At 32.8% G+C, this 22051-nt stretch overlaps 2 protein-coding genes across 20 annotated transcripts in view; one reads left to right on the top strand and one right to left on the bottom strand.

Moving 5' to 3' along the window:
- Positions 1 to 3650: 3650 nt before the first annotated feature.
- Positions 3651 to 21107, bottom strand: bcat1 (branched chain amino acid transaminase 1). Of its 14 annotated transcripts, none has more exons than XM_087246119.1 (13): positions 21044 to 21099; positions 20282 to 20326; positions 20150 to 20213; positions 19084 to 19119; positions 14089 to 14289; positions 13591 to 13701; positions 13364 to 13483; positions 12053 to 12213; positions 9970 to 10112; positions 8493 to 8578; positions 8167 to 8307; positions 6078 to 6152; positions 3651 to 4515 (listed from the first exon to the last, which is right to left on the bottom strand). In XM_087246119.1, the coding sequence occupies exons 3-13, from the start codon at positions 20162 to 20164 to the stop codon at positions 4477 to 4479; spliced, it is 1128 nt and encodes a 375-aa protein (XP_087102245.1). In that variant the 5' UTR covers positions 20165 to 20213; positions 20282 to 20326; positions 21044 to 21099; the 3' UTR covers positions 3651 to 4476.
- Positions 18465 to 22051, top strand: part of irag2 (inositol 1,4,5-triphosphate receptor associated 2) — a 29260-nt gene continuing 25673 nt past the window's right edge. For 5 of the 6 annotated variants that reach the window (XM_087247354.1, XM_087247349.1, XM_087247344.1 and 2 more), the window contains exon 1: positions 18476 to 18894. The gene's annotated coding sequence lies outside the window, so the exon portion shown is untranslated. Of the gene's footprint in view, positions 18895 to 22051 lie in introns of all 6 variants that reach the window. The other variant, XM_087247351.1, reaches the window with a different exon arrangement.

Genomic DNA, 22051 nt, shown 5'->3' with positions numbered 1-22051 from the left:
ATGGTGGGTCCCACCACTGAGAATGTCATCTGTGTAAAACATTTGACTTGTCTTTTCCACACCCAGCTTAATAGTGATGTGTGTGTGTGCGCTGCTATAAATCTTTGGAAAGAAAAAGAAATTGAGGAAAACTCCACTGATGCTAATTGCAAAATAGGCTAATAGGAACAACAGACGGAAGAATACAATTCAGTGCATTTAATTAAATTATGTTATATACAATATAATAATACCATAAAAAGAAATGAGACTCAAGCCGGGACTCAAACTAGTGACCTTCTTGCTGTGAGGCAACAGTGCTATCTATTTAGCCATAGTGTCACTCCTTCAATCCAATTCAACTGTTTTTTTTTTTAAATAATGTTGTTAAATTCATATTAAGGGATAGTTTACACAAAAAAATACAATTCTGCCAACATTTACTTCACTCTATTTGCTCCAAACCTGTTTGAGTTTCTATCTTGTGCTGAACTCATACTCATGAATACAGAAAAATCTTGCAAAAAAGCAGCAACTGACTTACATACACAGTAAGAAATGTAGACAAAAAGTCAAGAACAAATATTTTAATGTTGCTTTAACTAGTTTTAATAAGCAATTCTGGTTTCAATTAATTTTTTATGTTATAAAAGTTTAATTTGGTGGCATGGTGGCTCAGTGGTTACAGCAGGGGTTACCAAATTTGTTCCTGAAGGGCCGCTGTACTGCAGATTTTAGCTTCAACTCTAATTAAACACACATGAACATGCTAATCAAGGTATTACTAAGTATACTTAAAACACCCAGGTGTGTTGAGGCAAGTTGGAGCTAAACCCTGCTTGGACACCGGCCCTCCAGGACTGAGATTGGTAACCCCTGCCTTACAGCAAGAAGGTCGCTGGTTTGAGTCCCGGCTGAGTCAGTTGGCATTTCTGTTTGTGTGGGTTTCCTCAAGCTACTTTGTTTCCCCCAGTCCAAAGACATGCTCTATTGGTGAATTGAATAAACTAAATTTGCCGTAGTGTGTTTCTCAGTACAAGGTTGCAGCTGGATGGGCATCCGCTGTGTGAAACATATGCAGGAATAGTTGATGGTTCATTCAAGATGGTTCATTCCGCTGTGTCGGCCTCGGAAAAATCAGTGACCAAGCCAAAGGACAATGAATGAATGAAAGTTTAACTTTGTTTGATTAATTTACCTTGAGATGACTAGAAAACATAACGTGATTCAACTAAAAAATATGAAGCAGGAAGATTTTTTTTTTACAGTGTAGTATTTTATTTTTCATATTATAATAAAATAACAATAAACTAATACATGTTTAGAACCACCTAAGTGTGAGTAAATGCTAAACATTTACCATTTTTGTTCGCACTATCCATTTAAGTACATTTTTGTCCAATTTTCTAAGACAAAAGATAGCTAGACTGTAAGAAAATACTGAGTTAAATTAAGTAGGTTGAATCAACTTAATCTTACAAAGCATTTATCCTAAACTCCATTAAAGGAACTTCAAATAGCTTCTATTAAATACATAAATAATAAAAACATACAGCAATAAGTGTTATAAATGCACTGTATCTAATAGAGCAACAAGAAAGTACTGCACATGCTATAATGACAAACCCATGCCAGCTTGTAAGGTGCAAGGAATGTACAATCTTATCAACGGATTTCAGGTTTCAGCTTTTACACACTTTGCCAAATTCTTGCCCTTTATCAGATGAGTAGATGCTCAGTGAACCTGTGAGCAGGGAAGCCTCAGCCTGTAAATGAAGATGGGCCAGGTTTGGGGATGCTCTCCCCTCTCGCTGGCACAGGGGATTGGGTGGGGTGCCTCTCTACCCGCTGCCTGGCACTGGGCATTTCCAGGAGTGTGTCTTTGCCAGGCCTCAATTACGGGGGAGTCATCCAGAACATATTGAAGCAATTACAGCTCCATATAAATCAATATGTTTCTGCTTAAAAAAGTGATCTGATCCCAGCGCGCTCTGGATCCAGGCTTCTGCAGGTCCATGTTGATTTCTCTCCCCTTATTCTCAAGGCAAGAGCATTATTTCACAGTTCACCGGTGATTAAGGTCACTCTAATCACATTTAGTCTGTTGCACATTTTTTAAGTGTTACCAATAACCAGACCTGTATTAAAGCATGTTGGAAGTTATAAACCATGAGCAAATATTGCCATTTAAAAAACAAAACAAACAGGTGATTGTTCTAGTTTTTTAAATGACCGAGTAAAACATGTTTTTCTTATTGGTCAATAATGTTCTCTATCTCTCTACTACCTCATGCACACACAAGGGACACACATGCACAATTATTCAAGCCAATGTTTGGATAATTTTCCCCTCTTAAGCACATTTTACAGATTCCAAACCCTATCCCTCTTAGTAACTATTGTTAATCATGTATAATCATTTCTAAGTGATATATATATATATATATATATATATATATATATATATATATATATATATATATATATATATATATATATATATATATAAGCAAAATGGCCGCAAATATATTTTTGTTGAATTCAGTTAATTATAAAACATTTCAATTATTATTATTAAAATCATTTCTAGAGAGATATCATTTCTAGAGAGATATACTTATAAAACCACCCACAGACTAGCACCCCACTCCATGCCTTTCAACGTAAAAACTTGCAATGATTCATAAGAATTTAGGCCCATCGTTTGTTGTATTACGCCATCTTGTGTACAAATTTGGTACTGTAACATTCTTTTTTATTCATTTTTTCAGCTTAGTCCCTTTATTAATCAGGGGGCCGCCACAGCAAAATGAACTGCCAACTAATCCAGCATATGTTTTACATAGCAGATGCCCTTCCAGCTGCAACCCATTACTGGGAAACACCCATACCATCTCATTCACACACACACACACACACACTGCAGACAATTTAGCTCACCTAATTTACCTGTATTAAATGTTAAAATGCCTTATAAAAACGCCAACTGACCCAGCCAAGGCTCGAACCAGAGACCTTCTTGCTGTGAGGCAATCGTGCTACATACTACACCACCATGACGCTTTCATACTCATATTATTGTTAAATATCACCTTATATAAAACAAACGTGTCAGATATATCACAAAAGAGATAGGGTACAAAAAATAATAATAATATTAAAACAATTCCTGCTTGGAACTGGTCTATGGCTTTACATCATAGTGACTCATGCCTGAACATTTATAGACACGCAAGCCCCGCCCATTTTAAAGTGCTTCATTTCCCTCAGCTTAGTCCCTTATTAATCAGGAGTTGCCACAGCGGATTTAACTGCCAACTATTCCAGCATATATTTTACACAGAGGATGCAGCAACCCAGTAGTGGGAAACACCCATTCACATTCACACACACATACTGTATGGCCGATTTTGTTTACCCAATTCACCTATACAGCATGTCTTAGCTTTTTTACTTTATTTAAAGCCCAGACACTTAATTTTGATACTAATAGTGCAGTTTAAAAGAAGGACATCTATGGTATGGCAGGGAGATTTGATTTACCACAACCATTTTTTGGTATTCACTATTTTTTTTTATGTCACTATTAAACTGATAATAAATGATAAATTATAAAAACTGAATATTACCAAGTATATTAATTGCCAAGTACAATAAGGAAAATGACAGACTGTTTTTTTGCATCTGTTTTATTCCTGTTATCACATTTACAAAATACCCAGATCTTTGCAATAAACAGTATCTAAATTGTTACAAAAATCTCTATCATTTCATGTCTTTGTGCTTTCATAACTGTTAAAATCTTATTCCTATATCAACAAAGGTGTACACAGGGATCAGTTTGTTCGATCATACAAACACCTACAAACAATAACAATAATGGTTCCTGTTGGGTGGAAAAATGATCTCTATTAAATAACCCCTCTCCCTCTTTGTGTCCTTGGAATGGTAGCATTTTAAAAACAACAGCAGCAACAACAACACCTATTCACTATTATCAGTTAGTAGTCTTCAAATGTTAATTGTTTGAAACAGTTACGATTCTTTAAAAAATAAAGCTCTACGGCAAAAAACAAACTATCTTAAATATCTATAAATGTCTTTCAGAAGTTTCAAGAGTTTGTGCAATATGACATTAGCTGCATTTTTTCATATTATCAACAATGAAGTGCATTTATAGTTCCACTGAACGTTGAAACAAACTATACACTGAGGAAATATTTCAGATATCTCTGGTAGTGTTCATGAAACAGCTGGTGATGAACTGTGATAATCTGGTTATATTTTAAAATATTTGAGAAAATGTGACAATGAAGAGGCATCTGGGTGGTTATGTTCGGAAAAGAACAACACATTATTGCTACTCTAGGTTTTAGTTAGTTGGTAAACTTCGTATAAAAACAAAACATACTTAAATGTGGCGGGATCATTTTTCCATGAAGCCACAAATAAAGCTTTTTTGGAGAACTTGTTTATGTTGGTGATAGTGAGGATCCTTTATATGATGCAAGACCAGTCACTTGGGGTTCGTCCATACTGCAAAAAGGCAACAATAGAAATGCACAATATGATTTTATTCTGACTGTTCTGTTAGTCCAAGGTAGTTTGTGATAGGAAGGTGGGAGTTAAATGTGTTTTTTTTTTTTTTTTAAGAAGCAGCGTAGATACAAAATGAACCGAGACAAAAAATGTCCCAATTTACCACAAAGGGCTGCAATAACTCAATATTTAGACCCCATTTTTGTACATGGTGATTACCATAATAAGTGAATAAAAATGTAAGGGAATAAATACAAGAATTAAAAATATAATTAGGAAGAAAACATAAGTGTTCTTGAAAGCAAATAAATACAAATATTGAAGTAATTAAGTATTATTAGTCGTAAATAGCAGACAAACAAACAATAATTCTCTTTGAAAAATAAAATACAAATATGCATGTCATTATGGTTATGGTTTATTCATATTATTACGTTATAATTAGAAGTCTAGTTAAAGTCTTACATAAGAACATACAGTACAAACACACAAAAAATGTATACACAAATTAACCAGAAAAACACAGGGTTCCCACGCTGTCATGAACAGCAGATTCAGGGACTTTTTAAAGCACCATTCATTTTAAATCAAGCACCTTTTATAATTCATGCCCCAGCATATGTAACACCATCATAGTCTTTACTTTACTTAACATTTTACTTACACTTAATATTTACTTTAAATATGTCAAAATATAGGTCAAAAAATGACCATTTTAAACATTCCTTCTCAAATAACTTTAATAAAATGTGTTTGAATTCAATAATGGTGATATTCAAAAGTGGTTTCTTAGTAAAATGTTAATAAAACGTGCATTATTTGTCAGTATTATGTGTACATGATTTTAAATTAAAGACTTTTAATTTAAGAATTTCTCAGTTTTATCATTCTGTTTTTGGAAAAAAGAGCACAATTGTTGGAATAAACCATAAACATTATTTTAAAACATGAATATATTATAAACATCAATTTCAAATTGAATTCAAGCACTTTCAAGGACCTATGTTTGTTTTAAAGCACTTTCCATGCCTTGAATTCATATGTCTGAAATTCAAGTACTTTCAAGTTTTATTAAATTTATTTATGAAGCACATTCAAAAACATAGGTCAAAGTAAAATAAAAAGGCAGAATATAAAAACAGAAATAAGACAAGAAAAACAACTGAATAAATTTAAAAATGAAGCAGTAGAAAGGACTAATAAAATAATATTAAATAGCCAAGAAAAATGGGTACGTTTTTAGGAGTGATTTAAAAATGTATAGTGATGGAGCAATTCTAATCTCAAGCAGTGTGAGAACAATATAAAAATCTAAGTGAAACATTCCCATGCATGACAGTTAAACATTTTAAGATTTTGCGTGATTAATTTTTACAATTTATTTTATTTTCTATAATTATTTCTCTGTGGTCACTAAGCAAATTTAAAGGCATGATCAGACTTGATTAAGGAGACATGTTGCATTTCCATTGTTTTAAACAGTATTGTGAAATATTGGAATCATTCTGAATGCTGTTAAAAATACATGAGGCCTATAAATGTGTGTGTCGATATCTTACCTGAATATCTGTGAGCTCCTTTAGTAGTCTGGAGGCAAGTGGAGGAAAACTTCCCTCGCATGGAATATGCAGATTCTACAGGGCAGGATAAACAATTAGTATAAGAAAAACATGCTGGAAAAGAGTTCAACTCACAGGGTTTCTGCAGGTTTAAGAAATGTAAAGAGTTTTTAAGACCATTTTGAATGAAATGCATCACATATCACCACCACCACAACCACATTCCAACCCAGGCTCAATCTATGTCTATATACATTTCTGGAGAGCATCAAATACGTCCCAGGAGCTATGTTTACTTTTGCAGTTCTTGTTTTCGCAAATCCACCAGAGGCCACTGTGTATGCTTTTCAGACCACAAATTTCTCCAGCGAGTACCATTCGCGTCTGCTGTTCTCACGTAAATCCACAAGAGGCCGCTGTCGACTGACTGACCAACCAACCAACCGATCTCCCAACTCTCCCTCTTCCCTAAACCCAACCAATAGTGTTTTAAAAAGCACTGATTGACCCTCCCACTACTCCCCTAAACCCAACCGCAGTGTTTTAAAAAGCAATCCAAAAAAAAAGAAAAGCCCTCGTCTAATTTTTTAGCACATTTTCAGATTTTAATACATTCTCACCCTGTTATTTAATTGTTTATTTTATTTCTTAGCTCTTGTTTTGTCTCACCTGCTTTCTGAAACTGTTCTTCTCTAGGCTCCAACCCCATTGTCAACTCTGCTCTGCATCTCAAGTCCGCCTTCATACATGGTGAGCTAACTGGACAAACTGGTAACAGCGGGAAAGCAGTCTAAAAAGGAACGGCGTCATTCCGCTCTGTGAAATGCAGCCATACATAGCTTTGGCTACATAATTCACAATCTCCAGAAATGTATATAGGGCAACGTTTTTACTTTAAAGTAATTTGGTGCCTCTGCATTGAATGTTTTGTTGTTGTGGTGATGATGTGTGTTAAATTACACCTGATGAATTATTACATGTTAATTAAAAGATATTTTTACAGTGTAGATCAGTAATGTGTTCAATTTGAATAAATTATTAATTTTGAATGCAAAGTAAATAATTTTTTATTCAAATTGAACATATTACTGATCTACACTTCTCTGTTAAAAATAATCTGTTAATTAACAGGTTCCAAGTTTAACCTTTCTCAAGTTTTTTTTCTGTTTAATTACATTCATGAATTGGGTTGTAGGATCTTGAACTGTGATCTGTCTTTTTTGATGTTGAAAATTTAACTGTGTAGTTTGCAAGGTTTCTTCAAGTTTCACCAAGTCAATTTTAAGACTTTTAAAGACCATTAAGAATAAAAATTTCAGACTTAGATAGGGCTATACGCTAATGGCCCAGCAGAAAAAAAATGTTTATTTGGCCAGTTAAGAAAAAAATTCTAATTAGTTATTTTGTTTGTCACATATTTTAAATATTGTGTTGAATCAAGCAGACCCTATTGTATGCGTGTAATTTTTTTAATATAACTTTATTATATTAAAACTTTAATAAACTAAATGTATGCACAACAGATTGTTATAATATTAGTTATAAATAGATTTTGCTACAAGTTTTATTTAGATGTATTGTTGGTGATTAAATGTGTTTTGGACGGGTTGAGTAGCTGTACACAAAGGAAAATTAAGATGCAAAAATTAAGAGAATAATTCAGTGAATTTAGGACTTTTTAAGGACTAAAATTGTGTTTTTAAAAATGTAAGACTTTTTAAGATCCTGCAGACACCCTAAATTTGACAGAGTAACTTTTACTAGTTTCCATATACCATATATTGTAAAGTAATAATACTGCAAAAATAAAAAAACAGGTTTTTGTACTGTAATTTACAAAAATAACCCAGTCAATAAATCACTTCATACACAAACGTTCTAAAAAGCATTACATGGACATAGGAAAATTAAGACCTGACTAAAACTTTTTTTACAAGTTTATCAGTGAATTTTAGATTTTTACAGACCCTGCGGAAACCGTGACTGAAAAGATGTTGACTGAGAAGTGGACATCTGTTGATTTGCCTGCATGTTTTGATAACGAACCAGTGTGCAGTGCTCTAACTGTCCAAAACAAGCTGTAACTCACTTCTCCCTGATATAAGATCCTGCCGACTGGACTGACAACACAAGCTGTTCCAGAACCAAACATCTCTTTTACTCGGTTCTCCTCCAGAGCTCGCCGCAGGTCAGACATGGTCAGATATCGCTCCGACACTTTAAACCCACTCTGAAAGATAATGATAACCTTTTAAACAAACTTGTGTAGGTGTAGGTACAAATTTTCCTTATCAAATCTCATTTCACTGTACACTAGAAGAAAATGTGCAGCCCAAACTCCCGAGAGTCAGTTCTGTGACTATTTTGCTCATTTATTTTTGAGCATTTTAAAAGTATGATTTTGCCATGTTTTACCCATTGGCGAGCAAGTTCTAAGATGCTTTGCCGTGTAACACCTGGCAGAATAATACCATCTAGAGGTGGTGTTGCAAGCTCCTCCTCTGGAAAGAAAAAATAATTATTATGCAATTTTCTATAAAATATTACAAGATGAATGCATATCTTAAAAACAATTTTTTTTATTACAAAAAACTGCAACAACATTTAAGAAGATAAACAAACAGTATAAAAGAAAATAAATACTATATTTATAAAAAATATTACAATATTAAATAATTATAATTTAATTCCTTTTTTTATAAATAATACATTAATAAAATAGAAAGAAAGAAATTGCAAAAAATTGCAAATTATCATGCAAAAATGAAGTAAAATATACAAATATATACACTAAATAAAGATCGCTAAAAATAAATAATATATAATATAATAACAATGTAGCTTAACAGAAACAAAATATAATATTTTGAAATAATTCAGAAACACATTCTATGATTATATAAATGATAAATAATCAAACAATTATTGTAGAGTTCCTGCCAAAATATTATATAATATTCAAATAAATACATTATAAAGTGTATAAATAATTCAAAATTATAAAAAAGAAATACAAACTAGTAATTAGATTAAATATTAATCATGCAAATATGAAGTAAAATATAAAAATACGCACTAAAGAAAGAACGATAAAATATAATATATAATAGTAATATAATTCTGAACAGAAATAAAATATTTCCCATATAACATTTTTTTAATTATTTAGACACAAATTACATACTTTTTTAAATAAATAATAAAATAATTACTATATAATTCCTGCCAAAATATTATATATAATATTCAAATAAATACATGATCAGAAATCTATAAATAATAAAAATATTAAAACAGATATAAAGAAATACAAATTAGTAATTTGATTAAATATTATTCATGCAAATATGTAAAATATTAAAATCTGTACTAAATAAATATTAAAAAAGGTATAATAATACATATTCGTAATATAATGATAATGTAGCTTAACAGAAACAAAGTATTTTTCCATAAAGTATTTTAAAATAATGTATAAAACTATAATCGGTCTTTATAAAAGAAAATATCCAGATGTGTTTTACATTTTACAATCGGAAACTATTGAATAAAAACCTTATTTGGGATTCCATGGCATTAGAAAATTGAAAAGCCCTGTTCTTTTATATATAGTACTTATATTTAGTACAATATTGAAAAGAAATTTGATGCACTTCTGACATTTTAAAAACAACGCATTCAATTGTCAATTTGCCACTAGAGGTCTTTAGTGATCTTTAACCAGGCTAGAAATTGTGAATCTAACATCATCGATTTGTAGCCATTTGATGGTCCTGCAAATTTACATTAACTTCCGCATACTATGCTGTCTGTTAAAGTAAATATAGATAACCAGTCTACTTTATCTATCAAAACAGAGTGTAAGTTCAGTCAGTTTGTAAACAGTCGTCACCTCCTTTCTCATTGATCCAGTAGAGGAAAAGGTTCATAGTGCCGACCTCTGTGATCTGATGATCATCCCCGTAAAGCCATAAAACCTGTTGACAGCCAAAATCCACCGCCTCGTACTGGGCATAGATAGATGAGCCATAGTTCCTGAAAAAAAAAAAAAAAACATTTCACACAATGTACCTTCTTCACAATCAATGATCTGTCTTGGTCCTGAAAAACCCCCATTGTACTGTTGCATTCACACACACATTCAAAGGCTGAAAAAGCACTGGATGCTATTCTGCATAGGATTATGTTCTCGTGTGAGTGATTTTATGTCAGATTTATGCACAAGTTTACAGGGCCCTGCACTAATAATGATATAAAAATGAGCAAAGAACGCTATGAAATGTATGAAATGTCTTTCATTCATTTTCTGTTTTGGCTTAGTCCCTTTATTAATCAGGGGTTGCCACAGCGTAATGAACTGCCAACTTATCCAGCATGTTTTACGCAGGGGATGCCCTTCCAGCTGCAACCTATAACTGGGAAACATCCATACACTCTCATTCACCCACATACACTACGGCCAATTTAGTTTATTTAATTCACGTATAGCACATGTGTTTGGACTTTGGGAGAAACTGGAACACCCGGAAGAAACCCACGCTAACACAGGGAGAAAATGCAAACTCCACACAGAAATGCCAACTGACCCAGCCGGGACCTTTTTGATCATATGATTGAAATATTAACTCCAAAACCTAGAGTAGCTTGAGTCTATTTTTGGATTAGATTTTTTTTTTTTTTACTTTTTAAACAGTTTAGGGTGATGTAGGGTATATTAGACTATTGTTTTGAAGACTTTCTGACCCCAAAACCCAACTAAACTGCATCCAAAAATTATTCACAGTACTTTTCCCACATTTTCTTATGTTGCAACCTTATTCTAAAATGAATTAAATTCATTATTTCCCATACAATTCTACAAACAATACCACACATTGTCAATGTGATCCACATTTGTTTAACATCTCTGCAAATTTATTACAAATTAAAAACAAAAGCAAATGTACATTCACATCCTTTGCTCAATGCTAACTGCAATAATTTCTGCAATTCTTTTTCGGGCTGATTCAAAACACTCCTAGTGGACAGAGATTCTTTACTATCACCCCAGATGTGATGGAAATATGACTTTTCTGTATTTTTGCTTTGTTCTTATAGCCACTTGCGATTTTGTGAAGTTTGATAACCTTTTTTCGAAATTAGGAGCTAACCCAGGGGTCACCTTGATGTCAAAATACATAAAAAATATGTCAAAAATGGACATCAATTTGATGTCAAAACCTTGACATCCACACATTGATGCCCTTTTGCCACCCAAAATAACGACACAAAAAGTTTTATAATATAAGAAAGAAAACACAACGTAATCAAATATTGTCGCCAGTTTTACATGCCAATTAAATGTCGCTTTGACATAAAGTTTGACAATTGACATCAAATTAATTAGCATTTTTGACATGTTTTTGATGTTGTTTTTATGTCAAGTTGACCGCTGGGATGTATTTTGTTTATAATTTATGTGTGACTTACTGAGTTTGGCCTTTGTGTTACCTCATATGTATAGCCCAGTGAAACAGGAGGTCATGCTTGGCCAATATGCTGTTCCTCATAACCCAGGTGTAATAAAATATAAAACATCAAATGGAATATACTTCATAAAACTGTGGTGTGTTTGCAATTGTTTGTTCTCAACGAAAGCTATTTATATTTTTGTTAATAATTTGACTAAAAGATTTAACAATGAAGTACTTTTTTCCCACAGCCTTCAATTTAATGCATGTTCTATTTCTATCATATTTACCAAGGGTGTCAATTCAGTATAAAGGGAGGATACTGTAAAACATGGTTATTTACACACACAATTCTGTACATTTACAATGACATTTTTAACATTAATTCAAGCCTGCAGCATTTGGATCAAGATTAGTAAGTATGCAACAATGATTCTTATTCATGTAGTGTTTTGTAGTAAAATAATGAGTAATGTAGAAACACAAACACATTGCATGTTACATGTTTCTCCCTCATTTGCTTACCCTCCCATCTTGCAGTCTCCTGTTCCTCCTCTCCAGGCTCTAATGTATTTGGAGTCAGCCCACAGAGACACTGGTTTAGCTCCTGTGCTGAAGTACGAGCCCACAGGACTGAGAATGACAAACAGCAATGCACTGGAGGGCTTCTTCACACCGAGGGTGGGCTGCTCACACAAGGGGGTTGTAAAGAGTTTATAGGTTAACTGTAGTGCTATTCGGTCAGCCATTCGTTCATTTTCTTTTCTGCTTATTTCCCTTTAATAATCTGGGGTCGCCACAGCGGAATGAACTGCTATTTGGTCATTTTAGATCAAAATATTGTCCATTTTGTTTTTTGTTCTTTTTTTTTACTAACAAAAGTTTGGGCATTTGACATGTGAACACACACATAAATCATCTAGCAGAAACATTTGGTACTGCATTTAAACAAAATCTTGGTGAAATAAAAGTTTTTGAAATATCAACTTTAAATTTCAAGCACAAATTGTTTAGATATTTGCTTTTCCACAGTTTTACAGAATAAAATACATTTACATTCATGAAGTTAGAGTGTATTTATACACTACAGTGTCTCAAATGTAAAATAACAGTTTATATTGCCAATGAAAAGAAAATCATTAAGTTTAATACATAATTATACAATTTTAAATTATTAATTCATGAATAATTCAATGTTTCAATTTTTTCTGCCATATGAAACATTTATTTCTGCAAGTAAAATCTGAATTGTCTACATAAATGTATTATGTGACAGTACTGTGAACTTAACAAACAGCATCCTACAGTAAATGCATGTTAAAACAAAATAAAGGTCATGTGAAGTTCTTTGAAATATGCATTTTTATTCAATGTTTGACTTAATCTCAACAAAAAAAAATTAAGAGAGGGCGGGACTCTTAAAGGCTCCTCCCCTTTACAAAAACAGCCAATAGCCTTTTGTTTTTATCACAGCTCTGCCAGTGAGAGTGGTTGAGATCAAGTGCATCAAATGAAAAGGAAATGAGAAGCATCTTAAAGGCGGTGAAGCATGTCAGATACTACAGACCATTTGATAGGTCAAGACTTGATAAGAAACAGAGGTTTGTGGTGTGATGTTTATATCAGTTTTATATCTTTTAAACAGTAATTTTGTCCCTGTTTTGGAGCACACTAATTAATAGATATCCCTAAAAGTAACATACTGAAATTAACATCTAAAAAGGTTTATTTTAATTTCAAGGGGGCTTTAAAAAGCCATATTTACAGTAAATGCAAGATCTGACAGGCCATCGACAGACTTGTATGATAATGAATTCAGTTTTGTGCAGTACTCACTTCTGTGCCCAGTAATGTGGGACGAATGTAGAGACTGGCAGAGTCTGAGTGAGGAACCCAGTCCTGATCCAAGTCCACTAACTTCTTGATGCACTCCATCAACTCAGCACAATCAAAACTCTGCAGACAAACAGAGAAAATTAGAAAAAGCAGAAGTGCATTTTCCTGTGTTGATTATATCATGAATGCGATAAAGTAAAAATGGAGATACTGTATGACAGTCTTACAGGCAGACAGGCCCGATGAGCAGACTTCAACATCCGATTCATGTTCAACATGGGTCTGAAGAGACGCACTTTGTTGTCCGGCCCCCGATATGCCTTCATACCCTCAAAAAGCTGCACACAATAGGTTTAGATTTAAAAATGGTTTACTAAGTCTGGACAAAATCTGACAAAATACTTCAATGAATTGTTTTTTGTGTCAATTCTATGTCTTTCCTCAAAAGCTGTGAATCATTTTCTAGAATAAGTATGCAGATTAGGATGCAGCGTAAGTGTTCACTAATAATTTTAAGCTACATCAATAGCACTTGTAGTAAGTCTATAATCACTGATTCAGATCAAGATTCGAATCACAGATAGAATCAAGAGCTTGTGAATCAGAATCAAATTAAACCATGGCATTTGAATCAATACCCAGTCCTAGTAATAATTACTAATGGAAGTCAAATGATTTTATGACATCTAAGCACACATATGAAACTCAACATGGCAAGAACTGACCTGTATAGCGTAATGCAGGGCAGAACAGCCTGGATGCATGGACAGGTTCCCAAAAGGCTGGATGTGTGGCTTCTGCCAACCTTCTTGAAGACTCCACTCAATGGTCAACATGTGGTCAGTGAAGACTGACCCAAACACCAGGCCATTTGGGTCAGGTTTTGGCTTATGGGTTTGTGCTAACTGTATCACTGTGTCTGCAGCCTAAATAAAAATAATCAGAGCATCAGATGACATAATTCACCAGCCAACAGCTTTTTACAGACACAGAACAGGGTCAGTCTGTGAAATCCATCTCTTTCTATCCCTATATTTATTTCTAGGGATTGCTCTAACAGAAATGCAGTCAAACCCTGAGATTAGACACTCTCACAGATTACATGTTCCTTCGGCAGCCCTCTGTAATCCCAGATTATGGTGTAAAGGTGAGCACCACATTACTCTCACTGTTTCATAGCAAACATTTCTTTGACTGAGAATGTCAGCAGCAACCTATTAGATTACAAAGTTTCTACAAGTTTTATCAAGTCAAATTTAAGACTTTTAAGACCTTTTTAAGACCATTATGAAAGAAATTTCACTTACACAAGGTTAAATGCTAAGGATTTTGTGGCACAGTTAAAACTTTAAAAAACATTAGAAACAAATGTTATTGTAAAGAATATAATCAAACCATACTAGTAAATAGAGTCAACAAATAAACTTTTGTTAAAACTATTATTAAGATGGAATGTTAGTGATTGGATAGGTGTTGACCTGACTGGGTAACTTTACAAGAAGACAGGAACATTAAGACCTGTTTAAAATTACTTAAGACCTACAACACAATATTTTTGTAAATTTAAGACTTTTTAAAAATTTTGTTTTTTGAAATTAAGACATTTTAAAACCTTACAGACACCCTGGATTAAATCTCAGTCATCCTGATATATTTTCACTGGCCAAACAAAAATAAATAAAATTGGTTATTTGAATTTATAGATTTTATTCTAACAATACATTTTGTTAAATTTGTGTGTCTATCTATTTTAACACATTAGCAGTAGAAGAATACAATATAAGTTACATTATATTTCTTATTATAATCATTTATTTATATATTTATTGACTTCAACCTGAAATACTTGGAAGTATTTTCAATTGAAACAGAATAATAAATAGAAGGCAGGGTTTTACTCTAGTGCTCATTCTCCCAACTTCCTCCAAACCCAACGTTTGGAGTGCCATGGCTAACCATATTTCACATAAGCCATCAAACAGACATCATCTAAGAAAGACTGCCATTCCAGAATGGAAACAATTGGTCAGATTTTGATTTACGATTACAAATACTATGTTTCTAGCGTACTAGCAGATTTATTATTCCCCTTAAAGGGGACCAATTGTGCTCCTTTTTACAAGATGTAAAATAGGTCTCTGATGTACCTAGAGTGTATATGTTAAATTTCAGCTAAAAATTATCACTCAAAATTGTTTTTAACATGTCTTTAAAAATGTCCATTTTAAACTTTGATTGAAAATTTTGCCCTTTTGGTGACTGTTACTTTAAATTCACATGAGATTGTGCACCCACCACTCTTTTCTAAAGAAGCTGAAGTTATACATGCCTATGTAAGTGAGTCCCAAATCACATACTATTGCACCATTTTGTAGTATAAATAGTGTAAGTATGGCAGTCATACTGAAATTCTAAAGAAGAATAAGCGCACTTTAAATACTCAGATGATGCACTTATTCAACCATTAAAAAGAAGCGTGGAATGTTGGACACTTCAGGCTTTGTTCATGTAGGAAAAGAGGCGGAGCTTTCGAGCAATGAGGTTGGATTAATTAATTTATTTTGGATTGTGAAAGCAAAATTATCATACGAGAGTGATTATACCGTGGTGAATGCGGTTATACTCATGGCAGGTATTATTTGGTAGTTTGGCTATTTATTTCACTAATTTGGCAACTGTCAAATGTCATCAGGGAAACGATCTGAATATCTGCTTTGTAAAAATACATTAGTGTTCCATTTGGAATGACACTACATGCATACACTATGCTATTGAGTGTGTAAGTACATAGTGCATAGTGTGCCATTTGGGACGCAGCCTATGTCACCACAGTTCCAGATTCAAAATTCTAATGGCAGACGGCTGCTTCTCAGTAAGGGCTGTTGAATGCTAATAAAGGAGAGCTTGTCAATAAAGGGTGGGACTGTCTTCCGTTGATAACATTTACAAAGAAAGAATGCCAATCAAAGTGTTTCTACAGACTGTTATTATGAAGTGTTGTTATAAAAATTAGAATTAATGATTTAGTATTTATTTATTAGAGCCCGGCTATATTTACATACTGCTCCCACACAACTGTGTTGCAATTTATTTTGCATTAGAGGTCCCCTTTAAGACTAACAAATTAGAATTTCATGCACACACATTTCAAGTTTTTTTTAAACACTTTTTGGAACCACTGGATTGGCCAGCTGTACATCCTTCCAACTGATGGACTGTGAATTAAAAGAATATCAGCTCCTGAGACAATGTTTATCTTAAATGCTTCATTTTCTGGTGCTGTCATTGCACACTAATCTAAGGACTGTGTTGTCTGACACCTCAGTTACGAGTGCTTTACGAGTAGCAAACTATAAATATGCTAGATCCAATTGAACAACCGTCTGTAATCTCTGTTGAGTCTCGACAGCAATCATGTTAGCAGATTTACAGAGGTGGTCAACAGCAGTACTATTATTGTCCTTGATGATGGCATGTTCAATTCTTTAGTATTCTAATTAGTGCCTTTACTTTAAATGTTCAGAGCCAGTGCTATAATTTTGTTGAGGCTACATTGTAATGAGAGCTGCAGTTTGGCCATCATCCAGTCATTGGTTAAGTGACCTCACACACAACAGTCTTCAGGCACTTCAAGAGGCTTAAATGCGATTATCCTCATCAATAGACAAACAATACTCTGCATGCCGCCATGATGATGAAACCAAGAATAAACACCTCTGCCAGAAGACTAAGTATAGTAACAGTGCACGTGTTTGTGCCTTTTCATCTCAGACAGTTTATGGAATTGGAAAGAATGTTGGAAGCAGGTAAATCACAAAATTACGAGACTAGATTTCTGTTTACTGATATTTTACGTAATGCCGTCTGCTCCTGAAACGAATAAAAGCACGTTGTGTGCCTTTAATTAACAGTCCACCAAAAATTTAAATACAGTTAATCTTACGAAGCCCTGAATGGTGATTGGGAAAAATGTGAAATTGTTTCAAATGGTTTTGTATTCTCTCATGAACATTACAGGCTGTTTCTAGTGTTGCACTTTCTCTTAATATTTATTGCCGCCAGCTAAAACATTTTTTTTTAGCTGGAAAAACATTTCATGGAAAAACTTATTATTTTGGAAAGGGAGCACAATGTTTTTCTTTGTTTTATCACATCTCAAATTAATATTTGTGAGTTATTATTTTGGTACTTTATTCTTCTCTTGAATATAGAAGATAAATAATTTATAGAATATCTACTTATCACTTTTTTCCATGTTGAACAGGGACTAAAGCAAGAGTGTAAATATAGATTATTTTCCAAAGGATGATTTGTTCAAATTCATTCAATGAACCTAAACTTAAATCTGTTATTACAGATGGACTACTAAAGTGTTCTTTTATTTTTAGACACAATGCTTCTGTGATGTTCATTGTAATGCAAGATAAATATATTTAAAATGTCTCATTTCAGACAGAAGCAAAGCCAAATGGGGTTATGTCAACATAACTGTGAGCTTAACATTACAGCTTTAAAAGTTCTTAATAAATGCTGCTTAATATATGATGCTTCTGTCATTGATATACTCAATAAATTCTCTGCTTTTGTATGCACCAACCTAAAACTAGAATATTGCACATGTTTACATTCGTGATGAACAAAATTGGTAAAATCTGACATTGCGATTTTTTGTTTTGCCATTATATTTATTGTGATATTAATAAAATTTCACCAGATGATTTGAATAGCTTTCTTTTGTAAAGATTTCATTAATTTAGATTGACTACGATCATCAATTCTTTTTCTATGCAGTGCATCTGCATACGTTATAACATATTACAAGCAAAAATAAACAAATAAACAGTTCTTTATCATTCCAGAGAGTCTAACAGTATTTATGTACAGAAATTAAACAATCAAATTTAAAATATCATGGTCATCATTGTATAAATAATAATACAAAATAAAATGTAATAATGTCTTTATCTTGTAATCTTTACTTAATAATCTAATCCTGTGGTGTGACTATTGCAGATACGCACATTGCAATATTGATGCTTAAATGATATATTGTTTAACCATAGTTTATGTTATGGCAAGATGATGTACAGAACTCAGACTTAATCACCACCTGAGTCAGTGAAAGGTAGAGGGACAGAGAGCAAGCCCAAAGCCAAGTCAAGCTTGATTGACAGGGCTTACAGTGATCTGAGACACTGGATTCCCTTTTGCTAAGCACGGGACCTGTTGGAAGAGTAAGCGTCTACTAACTGCCAAAATAAGGGGTCCAAGGTCACATTTTGGAGCCATGGATGTCAAATTATTAGATATATGGGAAAACGGGTCAATCACAAGCCAACTCCAGATGTTTAGACTAAAAGAAATGATCTTTTGCGATGCTCTGGCTGTTTTGGAAACGGTGTGTGAGGACTAAACCCGAAGAAAGTGGAATTACCTTAGGAATTATCAAGTTTTGATTGAGAAGGAAAATTTCTAATTGTCTGACTCGTCAATCAAACATCAGAATGGTGCCACTGGACATCTCATGGAAGGTAAGTTCAAGTTTATTTGTATAGCAATTTTTACAATAATTATTGTTTCAAAGCAGCTTTACAAAAGATGCACATTGTTGCATTACAATCAAAATAAGTTAAAGCTACAATCAAATATAAGTTATTATACATAAACACAGGTAAATGCTGTATTTTACGTTTTATATGTATGATGCGTTTAAAATATACCTTAAAGCTAGAGGCACTGTCAGCCATGCCGTTTTCCTAAAAGAAAAGAAACATATATTACGATGAACAGAAGAAATTTTAAAGCTGTGGTGTGCGATTAGAACACTTAATTTTCAGTCTTACATATTTACTAAGTATCTTAATTAATAAGTAATTAGAATACTGCTGTTCACTGATTTTATTTAATATTGATACATATCCCTGAAACAGAAAGAGCAATATTAAATATTTATATTATCTTAACAGGTATTCCCTTCACAAAATATCCATATAACTTAATTTATAGGGTGGATTGTGATCCTATCATGATGCAAATGTAGTTTATGCACAGTAGTTTAATATACAAACATGTAAAAAAAATTTGAAAATCATATTTGATATCTAGGCATTCATTCCCATGGCGACCCCTGATTAATAAGAAACTAAGCCGAAGGAAAATGGATAAATGAATTTAATATCTAGGCTACTTTTAAAATTTAAATTCTAAATGTCCAGGATAAAACATCCCGTGATTGTACAAGAAACACACCAAACACTGTACTAAAACGGAAGTATTTAAATATAGTATAGCTGTTTATAGATTTATCACCAACCAAGTGTAGGTTTTGAGCCACAGCTATAATTATATAGCTTTAGGTCACTGTAAAAGGCTATGCTGTGGTGAGTTATAAGATGTTTCCTTGCAAGAATGAATGAGCAAAATATTTAGTCTAAATACAAAATAAGCATTACTAGCTTATCTCATTGAACAAAAATATAAGGTCACAATGACCTGCAAAAATTGGACTTTCTACTCTAAATGGAGATGTAAAGTTTAAGTTTTGCTTTAAAAATGTATTTGAGTTTAAGCATAAGGGTTTGATTTCTGTAACACTCAAATAAAGTGCAATTACAAAAAAAAAAGAAATCATACAGTAAGAAAGACCTGATAAATATATGCCTAATTAAACTGTAATGACAATAAGCAAGAATATCAGTTTTCAATTATAGAATATTATATGTTTTTGGTAAAATAACACCTTAGTATGTCTAATTATTAAGCATTTTACACCCCTGATGAACTCACCCCCTTAGACATCATCACGTTCGGTCATGAAGTGAACTTGAAGTGGCTTGAAACATGAAATGATCTATGAGTTAGGCAGTTTTAGTGACCAATCAGCAGGGTTGAATGAAAGCTGCACCTCCATGCACTGACCTTCATTACCTTGCAATGTTTACAGAAGATTTGTTGCCTAATAGACTGAAAACAAGGTGACCATTAAAAATAATGACCAAAGAGCAATTAGCAGTAACAAATAGAAAAGCTAACAATGTATTTTCGCAGTTGTTAGCATTGGTAGCTATGAACAGTGGTGATGCAATAACTAACCTCATGAATTTTTGATGTTATAAACAAAAAAGCATAAAGGAAAATAAAATCATGTTAGCTTCTTGTTGCTAGCGTAAGTAAATTATTCCGCCTGCCTTTAACACAAAAAGTACATTAAATATAACTGTAATCATTTTATATTTGACTTATAAAAACCCTGACAGAGGACTTTGAGTACTTATTTCATTAGTCTATTATTTTACAGTCTATGAGTCCAGTCAGTGACGTAAATGTGTGTATCAATAGCCCTACATGAGGATGCGCGTAACCGCAATGTACGTTAATCTGACGAGAATACATACATGACCTATAACGATAATGTTTGATAACATATTTCCCATTTAACATTATATATCGTCTACGTGTATGCCTTTTAATAAAATATACAGAATAATGTCTTGAAATATGCCACAAACTATGCGCCACGACGGAGACATGTCGTGTATCTTCTTCTTAACACGCACACGTGACCACCGAGCATCTATTTGCGCGACCTCGCGGTTTAATATGAAACGTGGATAGATTTTGTAATATTTACATGAGGATGAAATCACTGAAACATTATGAACGCGACACGCGTGCCGTTACCTTGTGAGATGATGGTGCGCTCGTGGCTGATGCAACGCTCGCCATGATGAATGTGCGCCGTCTGTAAAGCTCTCACAGATTACACCATATCAAAGCCAAAGCGCCAAAACACACACAAGTGTTTGAAAGCGTGCACTATGACGGATCTTTTTCTTTTGTAGTGATAAGATATTACATTAAGTGAATGAAGAATTTATTTTCTAGAAATTAATATGGAAATTGATATGTTAAATTGTTGAATTATACATTAATTAAATTAAAATCTTAGTTTTTCTGGATACTGGATAAATAAATAATAATAACAAATAATAATATTGTCATTTAACTCATTTATTAATCAATCAATTTAATTAATTATTATTAATAATAATAACAATAATAATAATAATAATAATTAATAATTAATGTTTTCTTTTGCTGTGATTTGATATTTATTTCCAAATATTTATTTTTTAACTCTTCTAATGTGAAATATTGGTATTGTATTGTCTAAAATTTTTATGATCAAGCTAACAAACAAACAAAAATGTTTTAACTAACAATATTTTATTTTTTAAATTTGGCTTCAGTCAGTAGTTTACAAGATAAAGCAAAAATTTAATTTAATGTTTATTAAAAAACAAAACTTTAAATAATAAATCCAGCGAAACTAAGAAATTTAATGTGGTCTTACTTTATCCCCCATAACTGTATTTCTCCCAAATGATTTCATTTGCAACTAACACAATCATACCACTACTAAAAAGAGTTCTCACTCAGGGTGCTGGAGCTGAATATGGGACCCCTGGCCAATTATAAAGAGTCCTCTAGATATCATAAATAGATTTCACATCTTAAACTTCTCAAATCTTAAACACTAAATATCAATATATAATATACGTTTTGAACTAAATACATCGACTTTTACCTGAAAAATTCTAAAACAGAGATTTTAGATTTGATTATAGGTCAGTAGAGCCCTTGGAATAAAAAGATACACTTTTTTCTTCATACAGCACAGACTAAATA

This window comes from Danio rerio, chromosome 4, assembly GCF_052040795.2.
Source record: "Danio rerio strain M-AB ecotype USA chromosome 4, GRCz13ab, whole genome shotgun sequence".
NCBI classification, from domain to species: domain Eukaryota; kingdom Metazoa; phylum Chordata; class Actinopteri; order Cypriniformes; family Danionidae; genus Danio; species Danio rerio.
This window is presented reverse-complemented; position numbering and strand designations above follow the sequence as displayed.

What these genes read in the sequence shown, in the direction of transcription:
- bcat1 (XM_087246119.1), bottom strand. An exon ending in CTCATCGGGCCTGTCTGCCT is followed by an intron (nt 13,484 to 13,590) that starts GTAAGACTGTCA and finishes GTTTGTCTGCAG; the next exon opens with AGTTTTGATTGTGCTGAGTT. An exon ending in CTGGATCAATGAGAAAGGAG is followed by an intron (nt 8,579 to 9,969) that starts GTGACGACTGTT and finishes TTTTCTTTCCAG; the next exon opens with AGGAGGAGCTTGCAACACCA.